Source organism: Scyliorhinus torazame, chromosome 11 (genome assembly GCF_047496885.1).
Source record: "Scyliorhinus torazame isolate Kashiwa2021f chromosome 11, sScyTor2.1, whole genome shotgun sequence".
In the NCBI taxonomy this organism is placed as follows: domain Eukaryota; kingdom Metazoa; phylum Chordata; class Chondrichthyes; order Carcharhiniformes; family Scyliorhinidae; genus Scyliorhinus; species Scyliorhinus torazame.
In genome coordinates this window covers 143,935,608-143,951,491 of record NC_092717.1, presented here as the reverse complement: position 1 = coordinate 143,951,491, position 15,884 = coordinate 143,935,608, and the positions used below count along the sequence as shown (strand labels likewise).

General features: G+C 45.4%; 1 protein-coding gene across 1 annotated transcript in view; it reads right to left on the bottom strand.

The window, feature by feature from the left end:
- LOC140386016 (ras-related protein Rab-10-like) overlaps window positions 1-15,674 on the bottom strand; it is a 99,734-nt gene extending 84,060 nt beyond the window's left edge. Inside the window, exon 1 of the mRNA XM_072468631.1 lies at window positions 14,750-15,674. Within this exon, the coding sequence (XP_072324732.1) occupies window positions 14,750-14,882 (133 nt within the window). The 5' untranslated portion in view covers window positions 14,883-15,674. The remainder of the gene's footprint in view (window positions 1-14,749) is intronic.
- Between the last annotated feature and the right edge of the window lie 210 nt (window positions 15,675-15,884).

Here is a 15,884-nt window from a genome sequence, read left to right as displayed (position 1 = left end):
TTCCCCACCTATATCCACAGCAATCGGGGATCCTCCTTCATGAGTGATGAGCTTTCTGTCAGTTCAGTTCCTGCTCAGCAAGGGCATCGCCTTGAGCATGATGACCAGCTACAACCCCCGGGGAAACGGGCAGGTGGAGAGGGAAACAGGACGGTCTGGAAGGCCGTCCTGCTGGCCCTTCGGTCTAGAAATCGCCCGGTCTCCCGCTGGCAGGGGGTCCTCCCCGACGCGCTCCACTCCATCCGGTCACTCCTGTGCACCGCTACTAATGAGACCCCTCACGAACGTGTGTTTGCCTTCCCTAGGAAGTCCACTCCGGGGTCTCGCTCCCAACATGGCTGACAGTTCCTGGACCCGTCCTCCGGAAGCATGTGCAGAGACATAAATCGGATCCCTTGGTTGAAAAAGTCCACCTCCTCCATATAAACCCAGAGTACGCCTACGAGCACACCCCGACGGGCAACAGGACACAGTCTCCCTCCGGGACCTGGCACCTGCTGGGTCCCCACCCACAACCCCCGACCTGATACCGCTCTCCCCCCCCGCAGGTTGCCTCGTTCACCCCTGCGCCACCCACCCTCCCACCAGCAAACCTCATCACAGCCCCCACCCCAGCAGGATCCGTCCCCCCACTGGTTCCACTAAGGGGTGACAAAGGAGAGGACAACACGTTCCCGGAGTCGCAGGTGACCACATTGGCGCCCACACCACCAGGACTGAGACGATCGCAGCAGAGGGTCAGAGCTCCCGACAGACTCAATCTGTAATGTTTTCTTCACCCCCGCTGGACTTTGTTTAAACAGGGGGTGAATGTGGTAAACACCACTGGTAACACATTGCATGTATTACGGTGCTGCCACTGTATTACAGGTACCGCAGTAAATCCCAGCCTGCTGGCTCCTCCCAGCAGATGACGTATAAAAGTGTATGCTCTCCTGCACTGCTCCCATTCGGGGTCCAGAAGCAGGAGGCACAACAGCTTGTGCAATAAAGCCTCGATTGTTTCACCATTCTCATCCCGTGGTAATTGACGGTACATCAGATGCCCAAAACGCCCTCTTGCACATGTGCATTTTTAGAATTTGGAATTGAACTTTGTTCTGGAAAGTCACTTGTTTCATAACTGCTTCAAAAAACTTACAGCAAACTGGTCAAGATGGGATTTCCTCTGGGGCATGAATAGTGTGTTCTGACGAAGTGCGGCTTCGGACAGAGTGTGGAAGTTTGATGAGAATAAGGACATTTTAAATACCTTACTAAAAATCAAATATTATTTGTATTTGTGTTCAACATTTAACTGCAAGTACTGTTTAACTTCTTGTCTCATCCAGGTGCCGAAGTAGGGAGATGGAAGCTATCTACTAGCAGCAGCTGAAAGTTAATTAAGGAAACTACTTTGAACTGGTCTCTGCTGTACCTGGGCTCAGCTAGCCCCTTTGTTTAGAACATATAAATTCAGACACTCTCTGTCCTATCAGGAGCGAGAGTCCATACGGCTGTCTTGCCTATCAAGTGCCAGTGTTCAGGGCCTTTGCTCCAGGTTGAAGAGGAAATTGCAATGGGAGGAGGAAGATCCTGTTGTCGTAGTTCAGTAGGTACCAATGACATATGTTGAATGAGGAAAGAGATTCTGCAGAAGGTTAGAGGAACTAGGCACAAAATGAAACAACAGAATATCCAAGGTTATAATCTTTGGATTATTACCTGAACTGTATGCAAATTAGAAAAGGATACATAAAATTAGAGGAATAAATATGTAGCTTAAAGATTGATGTTGGATAAGTGGGGTTCGGTTCGTGAGGCACTGGCATCAGCACTGTTTGGAGGGTTTGCATATGAACCGTGCTGGGGCCAGTGTTCTTGCAAACTAAAGTACTAGGGAAGTAAAGAGGGCTTTAAACTAAATGGAATGGGGGGGGGGGGGGGTTCTTGACAGGGGGTGCATAGGCTTTCAAAGCAAAAGGATATGGTAGTATTGCAAGGCAGCTATTTACGTAATGATACCCAGAGTGGGACAGGAAGGAACCGAGTGAAAAACTGCAGCAAATAGGGTCAAAGGGAGAACAAATGCTAATAAGGTAAAATTAATGGCTCTTTCCTTAAATGCACACAGTATTTGGAACAAAATGAATGAATTAACAGCACAAATTGATGTTAATGGGAATGATCCCATTACAGAGACGTGGTTACAAGGAGATCAACACCAGGAACTAAGTATGTGCCTTTTCGTAAGGACAGGCAGGAAGAAAAGGGTGGTGGGATAGTTTGTCGGTATGAGATGGAATAAGTACTATAGCAAGAAATGACCTTGGATCAGAAGATGTTGTTCGGAATGTGGGAAGTTAACGAGATTAACAGTGAACTTGAGATGAGAATAAAATAACAGACAAGTAACAAGGCTAGCAGACATCTAGAGGAATAATGATATGTGATTTGTCCAGTAACAAGATTAGCAGTAGTCCAGAAATATTGAGGTGCAAATGACCATATCAGAAACATTGTTACCAGAGATCAGTGGGGCTATACAAATGTTAACATCTAAAGGCAAGGGATTTGAGAGAGGTAGACAGCAGAATCCACAGAGGGGAATATCAAAGAGACTGATAAATATAACTGTTAGCACCTTCATTGGGGATGCTGGCTAGTTCGCCATCTAACAGTCAGTCAGGCCAGTTTCATCTGTGATCCAAGCCACGGATGCCTGGTCCATGTAACATTTAGAGCCACAGCAGATTACAGATATTCTCTAAAAGACGCAGTTTTGTGCCTTCGCAGAACCAGGAAGAGATGGTTTCCCAAGCTTGGTCACCCAAGTGGTATTCTATTGTAACTATTAACTGGATTTGACCTGCAGAGTTACTAAAATTGGATATTGCTTGGGAAACGGGATTTCTCAGTGAGTTCAGGGAACGTGGGTATATTTTGGAAACAAGAGGTAACTTCAGATAGCAAGGTGTATTTAGTTATTCATGCAGTTAAATGTCATAGTGTATGTTAGTCTTTTGTTGTGTCTTTTTGCTTTTCTTTTACTTTAATATTCTTTATTAATGTTTTCACAACAACTGGACTGGATCCCCACTGGGTTGTACACTGTTTTCTCACATTATGTCAAACAAAAATACACCATTAAGAACCAGTGTTTCAAGTTATCCTTTAGGGTTTTGAGACACTCTCGCAGGTAACATCAGCAGGGTTCTTAACAATATAGAATCTATTTGGGTAGAGGAAAAAATAATAAGGGGAAGAAGACACTGGTGGGAGTAGTCTGTAGGCCCCCTAACAGTAACTGTACTGGAGGACAGAGAATAGATCAGGAGATAATGAGGGCATGTAAAAAAGGCAGTACATTAATCACGGGTGAATTTAATCTTTATGTCCAAATGTAGTATCGCCAAATTTGCAGATGACACAAAGCTGGGTGGGAGAGTGAGCTGTGAGGAGGGTGCCGAGATGCTTCAGTGTGATTTGAGTGAGTGGGCAAATGCACAGCAGATGCAGTATAATGTTGATAAATGAGAGGTTATCCCGTATCAGCCTCCCCGAACAGGCGCTGGAATGTGGCGACTAGGGGCTTTTCACAGTAACTTAATTTGAAGCCTACTTGTGACAATAAGAGAATTTCATTTCATTATCCACTTCGGTAGCAAAAACAGGAAGGCGGATAAGAGAAAGGAGAACATGCAATGAGACCTGGGTATCCTCGTACACCAGTCGCTGAAGGTAAGCATGCACTTGCAGCAGAAGTGCAGCAGAAGTAAAAGAAGACATATATGTTGGCCTTCATAGCGAGAGGATCCAAGTGCAGGTACATGGATAGCTTGCTGCAATTATACAGGACTTTGGTGAGACCATACCTGAAATATTTTGCGCAGATTTGCTCTCCTTATCTGAGGAATGATGTTCTTGCTATAGAGCGAGTGCAGAGAAAATTTACCAGACTGATTCCCGGGATGGCAGGAATGATGTATGAGGAGAGATTAAGTCAGTTAGGATTGTATTCACTGGAGTTCAGAAGAACGAGGGGGGATCTTACAGGAACCTATAAAATTCAAACAGGATTCGACAGGATAGATGCAGGAAGGATGTTCCCAATGCTGGGGGAATCCAGAACCAGGAGTCACAGTCTGAGGATACGGCTGGAGCATTTAGAATTGAAATGAAGTGAAATTTCTTCACCCAGAGAGGTGATCTTGTGGAATTCGCCACCACAGAACGTATTTGAGGCCAATGCATTGTATATTCTCAAAAAGGAGTTGGATATAGCTCTCGTGGCGAAAGGGATCCAAGGATACGGCGGGGTGGGAAGGCAGGAACAGGCTACTGAATTGGATGATCACCCATGATCATAATGAATGGCGGGGAGGCTTGAAGGGCTGAATGGCCTATTCCTGCTCCTATTTTCCATATTTCTATTTTCTTTTTTAAATTTAGAGTACCGAATTATTTTTTTTTTCCAATTAAGGGGCAATTTTGTGTGGCCAATCCACCTAATCTGCACATCTTTGGGTTGTGGGGGTGAAACCCACGCAGACACGGGGAGAATGTGCAAACTCCACACGGACAGTGACCCAGGGCCGGGATTCGAACCCGGGTCCTGTAGCCACTTAAAATGGCCAACTCCCGATTCAAAATGGGAGAACGGCAAAGGCTGATGGGAAAGTCAGCCAACAGGACAAAAATGAGCAGCTGCAGGTTGGCTGTGTATTTACCTCTGGAAAGGCCAGACAAGATCGATACCAGCAACCATCAGCATAACAAAACACCAGCCATCTGCATACTAATGAGCAATCCCCGGGAACAATAAGCAACATTTAGACATATAAAGCAAAACCAGACTCTTCGGCGCCAGCAGAAGCCTACACAAAAGGAGGTGAACGACCACCTCAAGACAGCCCATCGATCAGGGAACCGCTCCAGCATTGGAGAAAATCGAACCAAGTGATTGGGACAAAGTCCAATCACTTGGAACCAGGTACAGGGTCCACCCCGAAAGGCGGGAAGCCCCTGGGGACTATAAGAATTGAGCCCCAAGTTCAAGGCGCTCTCTCTTCCACCGCTTGCAGCTCTCTTCACTCGCTCTTCACTCTTCAACAGCCGCTCAAAACTGTAAGTCTTACTTCAACGCTCGCTACAAGATAGGTGCTCCTAGCTACCAATCTGTACCAACCTCGAATCCTGCAGGCTCAGAACCCGAACGAAAGGCCATTTGTTTCCCTGACCTGGTGGGCCAGTTCCAAGTTAAGTATTGGCCTGTTAGCTGTAGAAGTAGCTTCGACGTAGAATTTGTACATGAGTAGTGATTACTGTGTATAATAAATGTGCTTTGATTTAAATCTTACTAAGCGGTGTATTGGATTATTGATCATTACTCTGACTTGAACCACGTGGCGGTATCATAAAGATACCTGGCGACTCAAGAGCAAAGGTGATAAAACAGAGCAATCAAACTAAGGCAAAGTTAGCAACAGTCCTCAGCGCCGTAGGCTGCAGTGCTAACCACCGTGCCACGTGCCGCCCTTTTCCATGTTTCTATGATTAGGAAAATCAAATTGGCAGAGGGAGACATGAGGAAGAATTCATAGAGTATATTTGGGACAGTTTCCTCAAACAATATTTTGCAGATTCAACCATGGATCGGGCTATTTTAGATCTGGTAATGTGTAGTGAGGCAAGTTTAATAAACAATCTCAGCATAAAAGATCCTCTTGGAAACAGTGACCATAACATGATAGAATTTAGCATTTATTTTGCGAGCGAGAAACTTGGGTTAGAAACAATTTTGCTAAACTTAAAGAAGAGTAATTACAAAAGAATGAGGGCAGAGTTGGCTGGAGTGGAGTGGCAAAGACGTTCAGCAGAAAATATGGTTAATCGACAATGGCAGATCTTTACGAAAATAGTTCATGTCTCACAACAAAGATATATCCCAGTGAGGAAGAAGGATGCTGGGAAAAGGATAAATCAACCATGGAAGTTAAGGATAGTATTAAACAAAAAGAAAAATCATACAATGTAGCAAAGACTAGTGGTAGGCCAGAGGATTAGGAAAGTTTTAAAACCCAACAAAGATGACCAACAAAAATAAAAAGGGAGACGATAAACTATGAGGGTAAATTAGCAAGTAATATAATAACAAATAGTAAGAACTTCTTTAAATATAGAAAAAGGAAGAAAGAGGCCAAAGTGAAATAGGGCCCTTAGAGAATGAGACTGAGGAATAATAATTGGGAACCAGGAAATGGCAGAGCAGTCAAATAAATACTTTGCATCAGTCTTCATGGTGGAAGACATTCCAAAAAATACTAAATAATCAAGAAGCAAATAAATACACTATCACTAGAAAAAAAGTACTAGGGAAACAAATGGGGCGAAAGGCATATTAGTCTCCTGGACCTGATGGGTTGTATCATAGAAAGCATAGAATTTACAGTGCAGAAGGAGGCCACTCAGCCCATCGAATCTGCACCAGCCCTTGGAAAGAGCACTCCACTCAAGCCCACGCCTCCACCGCATCCCCGTAACCCAGAACCCCACCTAACCTTTTTTGGACCCGAAGGACAATTGTATCATGGCCAATCCACCTACCCTGCACATCTTTGGACTGTGGGAGGAAATCGAAGCACCCGGAGGAAACCCATGCAGACACGGGAAGTACATGCAGGCTCCGCACAGATAGTGACCCAAGAACCTGGGACCCTGGAGCTGTGAAGCAACTGTGCTAACCATTGTGCTACCTTGCTGCCCATCTTAAGATAATAAAGGAAGTAGTTACAGAGATAGTGGATACACTGGTAGTAATCTTCCAAGAATGCTTGAATTCTGGAAAAGTCCCAGAAAATTGGAACACTGTTAATGGAACACCCTTATTCAAAAATGTAGAGAGAGAAAACAGGTAACTAACTATAGTCCAGTTAACTTCACATTGGTCATTGGGAAAACATTACAGTCCATTATAAAGGATGTAAAAGCAGGCCATTTAGAAATACATAATATTCAAACAGAGTCAGCATGACTTCATGAAGGGGAAATCACGGTTGACAAATTTATTAGCACTCTTTGAGGTGGTAACAAACAGGATAGATGAAGGGGAACCAGTAAATGTAATATACTTGGATTTCCAAAAAGCATTTAATAAGGTACCATTCAAAGCCTACTTAATAAGAGCCCATAGATAAAGGATTAGCTAACTGATAAAAGAGTGAGAGTTGGGATAAGAGGATAATTTTCAGGATGCAACCTGTAACTAGTGGAGAGCCAGAGGGATAAGAGCTGGGGCCACAATTATTTACAATATACATTAATGACTTAGGGAAGTTAATGCACTGTTGCCAATTTTGCAGATGGCACAAAAATAGTTTGGGAGACAAGTGGTGAGGATGAAACAAAGAGTCAACAGAGGGATAGTGATAGGTTAAGTGAATGGGCAAAACCTTGGCAGATGGAATATAATGTAGGAAATTGTGAAGTTATGCACTTTGGTGGAAGAATGAAGGAGCTGAATATTATTTAAATAGAGAAAAACTGCATCAGAGAGACAGATTTGGGAGTCCTCGTGCATAAATCGCAAAAAGCTAGCATTCAAGTTCAGCAAGTAACAGGGAAGGCAAATGGAATGTTGGCCTTTCTTTCAAAGGGAATGGAGTATAAAAATAGGGAAGTCTTGCTAAAACTAGATAAGGCACTGGTTATATCACACCTGGAATACTGTGAACTGGTTTGGTCCCCTTATCTAAGGAAAGATATACTGGCATTGGATGGAGGCAGTCCAGAGAAGGTTCACTCGGAAGATCCTGAGTATGGACGGATTTTCTAATGAGAAGAGGTTGAGTAGGACGGGCCTGTACTCATTGGAGTTTAGAACAATGAGAGACAGTCTTATTGAGACATACAAGATTCTCAGGGAGCTGAGATACACAGATTTTTAATCAGTAAGGGAATGAAGGGTTATGGGGATAAGGGGGTAAAGTAGAGTCGAGGATTATCATATTAGATCATCATGATCTCATTGAATGAGACTCAATGGGCTGAATGTCTTATGGTCCTATGGATCCTCGTAAAATCCAAAATGTTTTAAAGAGCAAAAACCTTTACTGTACCAAATGGTAAAAAAACACTGGGTGGATTTTCTTCTCCTGTTTTCGGGGTGAGGATCAGCAACAGGTGTGGGAAATCCTACAGGAGTTCCAAAACACAGCTTGTGCTGGCATTTTCCCGATCCAATCCACTCCGCCAACAATGTTGTTTTCAATGTATTTATGAAGACCCTGGATGCCGGGTAGTTAAGTAAACGGTGATTTATACAAGGTCAAAGGACAGCTGCTACCATGGCATACACACCCACCATAAGTCCCAATCAGGGCTATGTGGATGACAGTCCCTGCCCTTACCAGCTTTTATACAATCTAATTACGAGCCCCAACTGGGCGGGCCTCCACCCACGAACAGTGAAGCTCATATTCCATGACTCCAACGAGGAGATCGATTAGGGTACCTCCATGGGCCTCGTGAGAGTTATTACACCAACCCCACCCCCCCCCCCCCCCCCCACCCCCACGCCTCCCCCCTCCCAACCCCGTCTGAGAATTCCATTCCAGTGGCCAGCTGAGGGGGCCTTCATCGCCGCTTTGCATGTCTCCCTTCCATGAAACCTGTCTGGTCCACCCATATCACCTTCGGGAGGCACCCTTCCAACCTAGCCGCCAGTACCTTCGGAATATCTTGGCATCCACATTCAGTAACTATATAGGCTTGTACAACCCACATTCCGTTGAGTCCTTATCTTTCTTCAGCAACAAGGAGATTGAGGCCTACCCCAATGTTTGTGGTAGCACCCCCTTCCCTATCGCTTCCTCAACCATCCCCATCATCAGCGGTGCCAACTTGTCCTTAAATTTCTTATACTCCACTGGGATCTCATTTGGTCCTGCCACCTTCCCCGACTGCATCTTCCCAATTACCTCCTTTAACTCCTGTTCCCCTGCCAACCTCTCCAATGTGGCGCTATCTTCCTCCCCCAACCTCGGGTACTCCAGACCGTATAGGAACTCCGCATCCCCTGATCCTCCTCCGGGGGCTCCAACCTATACAAATTTTCATAGAGCTCCTCAAACACCCTGTTAATCTGGTCTGGGGCCACCACTAATTTCCCTGTCCTAATCCGCACATGAACAATTTCCCTCTTCATCGCCTCCCTCCGAATTGGCCTGCCAACATACACCCTGCCTTCATCTCATGCTCATAAACCGCTCCCCTTGCCCGCCTTAATTGGCGCACCACCTTCCCCAGTGGATAATCGATTAAAACTAGCCTGTAGCTCCCTCCTTTTGTCTAAAAGTGCTGGTTCTGCACCCCCGCGTAGCTCCTGTCCAAAGTGTATGAGGTGGACAACGTTGGCCGAGTTGCATGAGTATAGACCACGTACCTGGTAGGTGGTGTTCTCACATGTAATGGTGGTACCCATGTCGATGATCTGGCACGTCTTGCAGAGATTGCCATGGCGGGGTTGTGTGGTGTCGTGGACCTGTAGACTTAATTACCTGCAAAAACTCGCATTCAAAGTATCGTATTGCATCTTTGACTTTGACTATATATATATGTTTCTGGAACCCACCTTTTCATTCACCTGAGGAAGGAGCAGTGCACCGAAAGCTAGTGATTCAAAACAAACCTGTTGGACTTTTAACCTGGTGTTGTAAGACTTCTTACTGTGTTCACCCCAGTCCAACGCCAGCATCTCCACATCATGGCTACCATCGACACCGCAAACTGCTGGCTCAAAGTGGAGAGGATCTCCAAGAAGATCGCGCATATAGACACTGACATTAAGTTTCTGCAAAGATGCAAGAAAGCAGACAAGATCCCGAAAGGGCTACAGATCACAAACTCACTCAAGTCGACCTACAACACAGCTGAGAGACTCTGCCGTCGCACCTCTCTCACACTCCTCAACCACCTCGTACACCAGCTCTACAGCAGACGCCGAAACCTGGAAACCAAGATATGGCCCATATTCTCAACTTGCACTCAGGACGCAGCAGACCAGCTGCGGAACACCGCCAAACAGATGAGACAACGATACTAAGCCACTTATATGCACACCAAGAACAGAGAGTTTGAGAAACTCGGCACCACCACCAGCATCAACCAAGCTTCCCCCCAGTACCACAGAAAACAATACAGGGAAATCTATTGTCAACTTTTCAGACTACACCCTTCAACCAGACGAAATCGAAGTTCTCAGCAGAGGGCTCAATTTCAGCACCACCACCAAAATGGACCCCATCAGTCTCGTGGCAGACATGGAGGAATTCATCAGGCAAATGAGGCTCCGGGAGTTCTTCCACAGACCCCAAGAGGCCGATAGCGAAACCAGTGAGACACCCAATGAACCGGAACAATAAACCGAGAGATCTGCGGTGCAGCAACCAAAGAGGAAAGAGTTGATTTGGACCCCACCGGAAGGCCGCTGCCCTAGACTTGACATATATGCTCAAGTCATCAGGAGTCGTGTCAATGCCAGATTCATCAGTCGCATTCACAAGACAGTCCCGAACGTCACCCAAGCACAACACAACACCATCGCGCTCTCAAGACCAACGGCAACATCGTCATCAAACCAGCAGACAAAGGAGGGGCCACTGTCATACTGGACAGAACAGCAAAGAAGTGTACCGACAACTCAACAACCAGGAACACTACAGACAGTTACCCACAGATCTGACCAAGGAACACACCCACCAACTCAACAGACTGATCAAATCCTTGGATCCAGACCTTCAGAGCACCCTACGTGCTCTCATCCCACGTACACCCCACTTTGGAGGTCTCTACTGCCTCCCGAAAATACACAAGGCCAACACACCAGGCCATCCTATTGTATCAGGCAATGGGACCATGTGTGAGAACCTCTCTGGCTACATCGAGGGCATCTTGAAACCCATCGTACAAGGTACGCCCAGTTTCTGTCGCGACACGACGGACTTCTTACAGAAACTCAGCACCCTTGGACCAGTTGAACCAGGAACATTCCTTGTCACAATGGACGTCTTGGCACTCCACACCAGCATCCCCCATGATGACGGCATTGCTGCAACTGCCTCAGTACTCAACACCGACAACTGCCAATCTCCAGACGCAATTCTGCAACTCATCCGCTTCATTCTGGATCACAACGTCTTCGCCTTCGACAACAAGTTCTTCACCCAGACACACGGAACAGCCATGGGGACTAGATTCGCACCTCAATACGCCAACATCTTCATGCACAAGTTTGTACAAGACCTCCCCACCGCACAGGAGCATCAACCGACATTATACACCAGATACATCGATGACATTCTTTTTCTTTGGACCCACGGTGAACAATCACTGAAACGACTACACGATGACATCAATAAGTTCCATCCCACCATCGGACTCGCCATGGGCTACTCTCCAGAATCGGTTGCATTCTTGGACACACTCATCTCCATCAAGGACGGTCACCTCAGCACTTTGCTTTATCGCAAGCCCACGGATAACCTCACGATGCTCCACTTCTCCAGCTTTCACCCTAAACACATTAAAGAAGCCATCCCCTATGGACGAGCCCTCTGTATACACAGGGTCTGCTCAGATGAGGAGGAGCGGAACAGATATTTACAGACGCTGAAAGATGCCCTCATACGAACGGGATATGGCGCTCGGCTCATTGATCGACAGTTCCAACGCGCCACAGCAAAGAACCGCACCGACCACTTCAGAAGACAAACAGGGGACACAACTGACAGAGTATCCTTCGTCGTCCAGTACTTCCCCGGAGCGGAGAAACTACGACATCTTCTTCGCAGCCTTCAACAGGTCATCGATGAAGACGTACATTTTGCCAAGGCCATCCCCAACACCCCCACTACTTGCCTTCAAACAACCACACAACCTCAAACAAACCATTGTTTCCAGCCTTCAGAACAGCTCCCACGACACCACACAACCCTGCCACAGCAATCTCTGCAAGACGTGCCAGATCATCGACATGGGTACCACCATTACACGTGAGAACGCCACCCACCACGTACGTGGTACATACTCATGCGACCCGGCCAACGTTGTCTACCTCATACGCTGCAGGAAAGGATGTCCCGAAGCGTGGTACATTGGCGAGACCATGCAGACGCTGCAACAACGGATGAACGGACATCGCATGACAATCGCCAGGCAGGAATGTTCCCTTCCAGTCGGGGAACACTTCAGCAGTCAAGGGCATTTAGCCTCTGATCTTCGGGTAAGCATTCTCCAAGGCGGCCTTCAGGTCGCTCGGCAACGCAGAATCGCCGAGCAGAAACTTATAGCCCAGTTCCGCACACATGATTATGGTCTCAACCGGGACCTTGGATTCATGTTGCATTACATTCACCCCCCACCATCTGGCCTGGGTTTGCGAAATCCTACCAACTGTCCTGGCTTGAGACAATTCACACCTCTTTAACCTGTGATTATCCCTCTTTCCAGTTGCTCCTGTTGGACTTTAACCTGGTGTTGTAAGACTTGTTACTATGCTCACCTCAGTCCAACACCGACATCTCCGTATCACTTTATTTGCAACTAATGACAAAGTGACCACAAGTGGCGTACAAGCTGCACAGGGCAATGACGAGACTGACAGTTCTCAGCTGGAATGTGCAGAACCTGACAATGAGAGTGCAACAGTGAACAAATCAGTTAAAAGTTCATCAATTGTTAACAGCCAATAAGAAACTGAAGACATCTTGGAGAAGTTGACTGCAGATGAGAAGCACAAAGAGCTCAAAGATTCATCAGATAATCCAAAGGGAACTGATATTAAAGCACTCAAAGGTCCATCAGATAATTCAAAGGGAACTGATAGTAAAAAGTTCAAAAATGAATCAGATAAGCCAAAGGAACTGATCTTGAGAACACAAAGAGTAACGACAGAACAACAGAACTTACAGAAAGCTGCGACTTTGAAACCAAAGAACAGCTAACCAACGCATGGCAATTCAATGACAACAAAGTGCTGGGACTTGTAGTCACACTTGACAAACCATGCGGTATGGAAAGCAATCCAGATAGCAACCGAGCAAGGGACTGCAGGACATTGTGTAAAGAACATCCACCATTCGTGATAGCACAGACAGATGTATGTAAAGACCATACCAAGTTCACGTATGATGGTGCTAACGCCAGGAAGTAAATTTCGCATAATTGATGTATGCATGTTTGAAAACTGTTTCCAACCATTTTCAAAGAAAGGGGGGTTGTCATTATGTGTAATGTCTGGCACATTAAGAGTTAAAGTGATACTATATTTTACCACCAGATGAAGCTGGGAGCAGACGTATAAAAGGGGATGCCTCTCAGACTTCTGGGAGAAGGTGTAAGGAGTAAGGAGAAACTTGGAGTAGGTGAGAGTTAAGATAGGTCAGTAGTGTAGAGTTCTGTAGCATAGATATAGTATAGTCTCATTTATTAGTTAATACCCTGTAACATGTTCAAATCATAATTTGTTGGTGTGTAAATAAACTAGCTTTGTTTGATAACATAGCTTGATGTTCTTTGGCTATACTACAACTTTAATCCATCCTGGGAAACTCAACTAAGAACATCACAGATTCCAAAGGAAATGGATAGTATAAGCAGGCAAAGGCACTGTTTCAAGCAGGTCCAAAATCACAACTCATCATTACAGATGAAGGTGTTATCTAGAAAAGGAATAGAAGAGTTCTGCCCAAAGTCCATCAACCATTTCTAATGCAACCACTAGAAGAAGCATTCAACAGTCTGAAAATAGCTGAAGAACATACAGTGCAGCAGACGCAGCATACGGAACAACTACAACACGACACAGACACCTCGATACAAGAGAAACAGCATCAACAAAAACTAAAGAAGATGAAGTAACTTTTCAGGTTCAGCAGCCACTTACAAGATCAACAAGGCTAAGGCGCAAACCTAAAAGACTGAACTTGTGACAGACCGTAAATACTTTATAGATGTAAATAGTTATGCATATCATGATGAGTTGTAAAAATAATCTAATGCATGTAAATAATTTCATTTTCCAAAGGAAAGGGGATGTGATGATATGCATTAAACAATTCTGTACATAATGTTATACACAACCTCCGACCATGTGACCCTATGTCTGGGGAGTTGGGAGTAAGTCGTGTTGGAGGATAGACGCATTTTGAAGTAGCTCTATAATATTTAGTTAGTGTTAGTAGTTTATTTTTTATTTATTCTAGTTATCTTTATCACGCAGTTGTTTCATCATAAATTATTTAAACTAGATGTTCTATTGCTCATCATTCACATCGGCCAGTCTATAGAACATGACAGACAGCCTTCTTTACCACAATTCTTAAAGCAGAACCTCCCAAGAAAGTATCAAAAGGTATTGTTTGACATTGGTTTGTTCAAAAATCTGAAGTGTACAAGGACCAAATATTTTAATACAAATTATATATCTGGCACACCAAAAAAATTCTGCCCCATTTATTGAATGTGCAGCAGCACTGCTCTTTTTGCATCTGCACAGAGTCCCTTAAAATTAATGGACAAACCTTGCAAAATATAGTGAGACCAGCCGTCAGTAATCTTGGCCCTAACCTGGCAATGCTACAAGGTTTTGGAAAAGAAAAAAATGACATTGTCCTCTTTTCCACAACTAATTTAATTTCACTGTCTTGGGTGACTTTTGGAGTTGGAGCTTTGGAGGAACTTAAGGAAATCAGTTCTTTCAGACAATACTTGCCTATTGTGGGTAAGAATGAAGCATGGAAACGGTCCTCGGTTAATCTCTTTAAGATGGCAGTTTTACCTACATTGGAGTCTCCCACCATAATGACTTTTGAAAGAGTTTCTCCAGACAGGTTCACGTCTTCCATTTTTAAAGCTGACAGTCACAGAGTAAACATCCTTCCAATGAAATTCATATATTTATTCAGAATTTCAGCTTGAAGCGGTAATTCCTTTTGATTAACTTCTTGTCAGATGAGCCTAACTTGAATAGAGTCCTCAATTTCTATTTGGATGGAACAGCCTCACTGTGCATAGGCTTCCAAAAACAAGCCTTAATTTCCTCAGCAAAATGGGTTTTCTCATCAGGCAATATGGGTGGAAATAGATGGGATGAGGACCAAATGGATATGTTCAGAGTTCTCTTGCATAAACAGGGTTACCTCAATGCACAGCCCTCAGCTGATCAGTGAGCAAGACAAGCTTCACTGAACAGCCGTCAGTTCCCAATGGATATGGCTTGCCCATGAGCAATGAATGTTTTAATGCACACAGTCTCAGCAGTTAGTTCTTCATAAGCCTTTCCTCACTTGCTCGTAGCATAGGTCAAGCTTCAAAAAGTTAAGTCTTGAATTCCTCTTCAGACAGGAAAGGATGAGACCTAATCAAAAGCCATAGGGCAGACCAAGCCTCAAAGAAACGTCTTCAGACTGGACTGGAGATTTCAATGGGGCCAATTCCCCTCGACATTGAGCCACGGCCAACACAGCGCCACGTCTCATTTCTTCGCCGGACAGTCTCAAAGGACAGCACACTGAACAGCCCACCGCCCCCCAGTCCACGTGGGACGTGAATTCCTCTCTTGCTCCCTAATTCTGATGTAAATCGCCAAGCTCTCTACTTTTTAAAACGTCGGTTAAACGATTCACCGGCCTCACACCGGTCACCAACTCCGACTGGGCTCAGCGCGCGCTCGTGCTCGACCGCGTGCTCCCTCCCGACCATCAACCGACACCTGGAGAACGCGCGCGCGTGAGCTCCACCCACCGACAGCCCGCCGATCGGAGACAAGCAGCCCGGCGCCTCTGAGAAGCGGCTGGGAAGCCCGGGAGCTGGGCACGAGACAGACCTGGTGGGCGCCGGAAGAACAG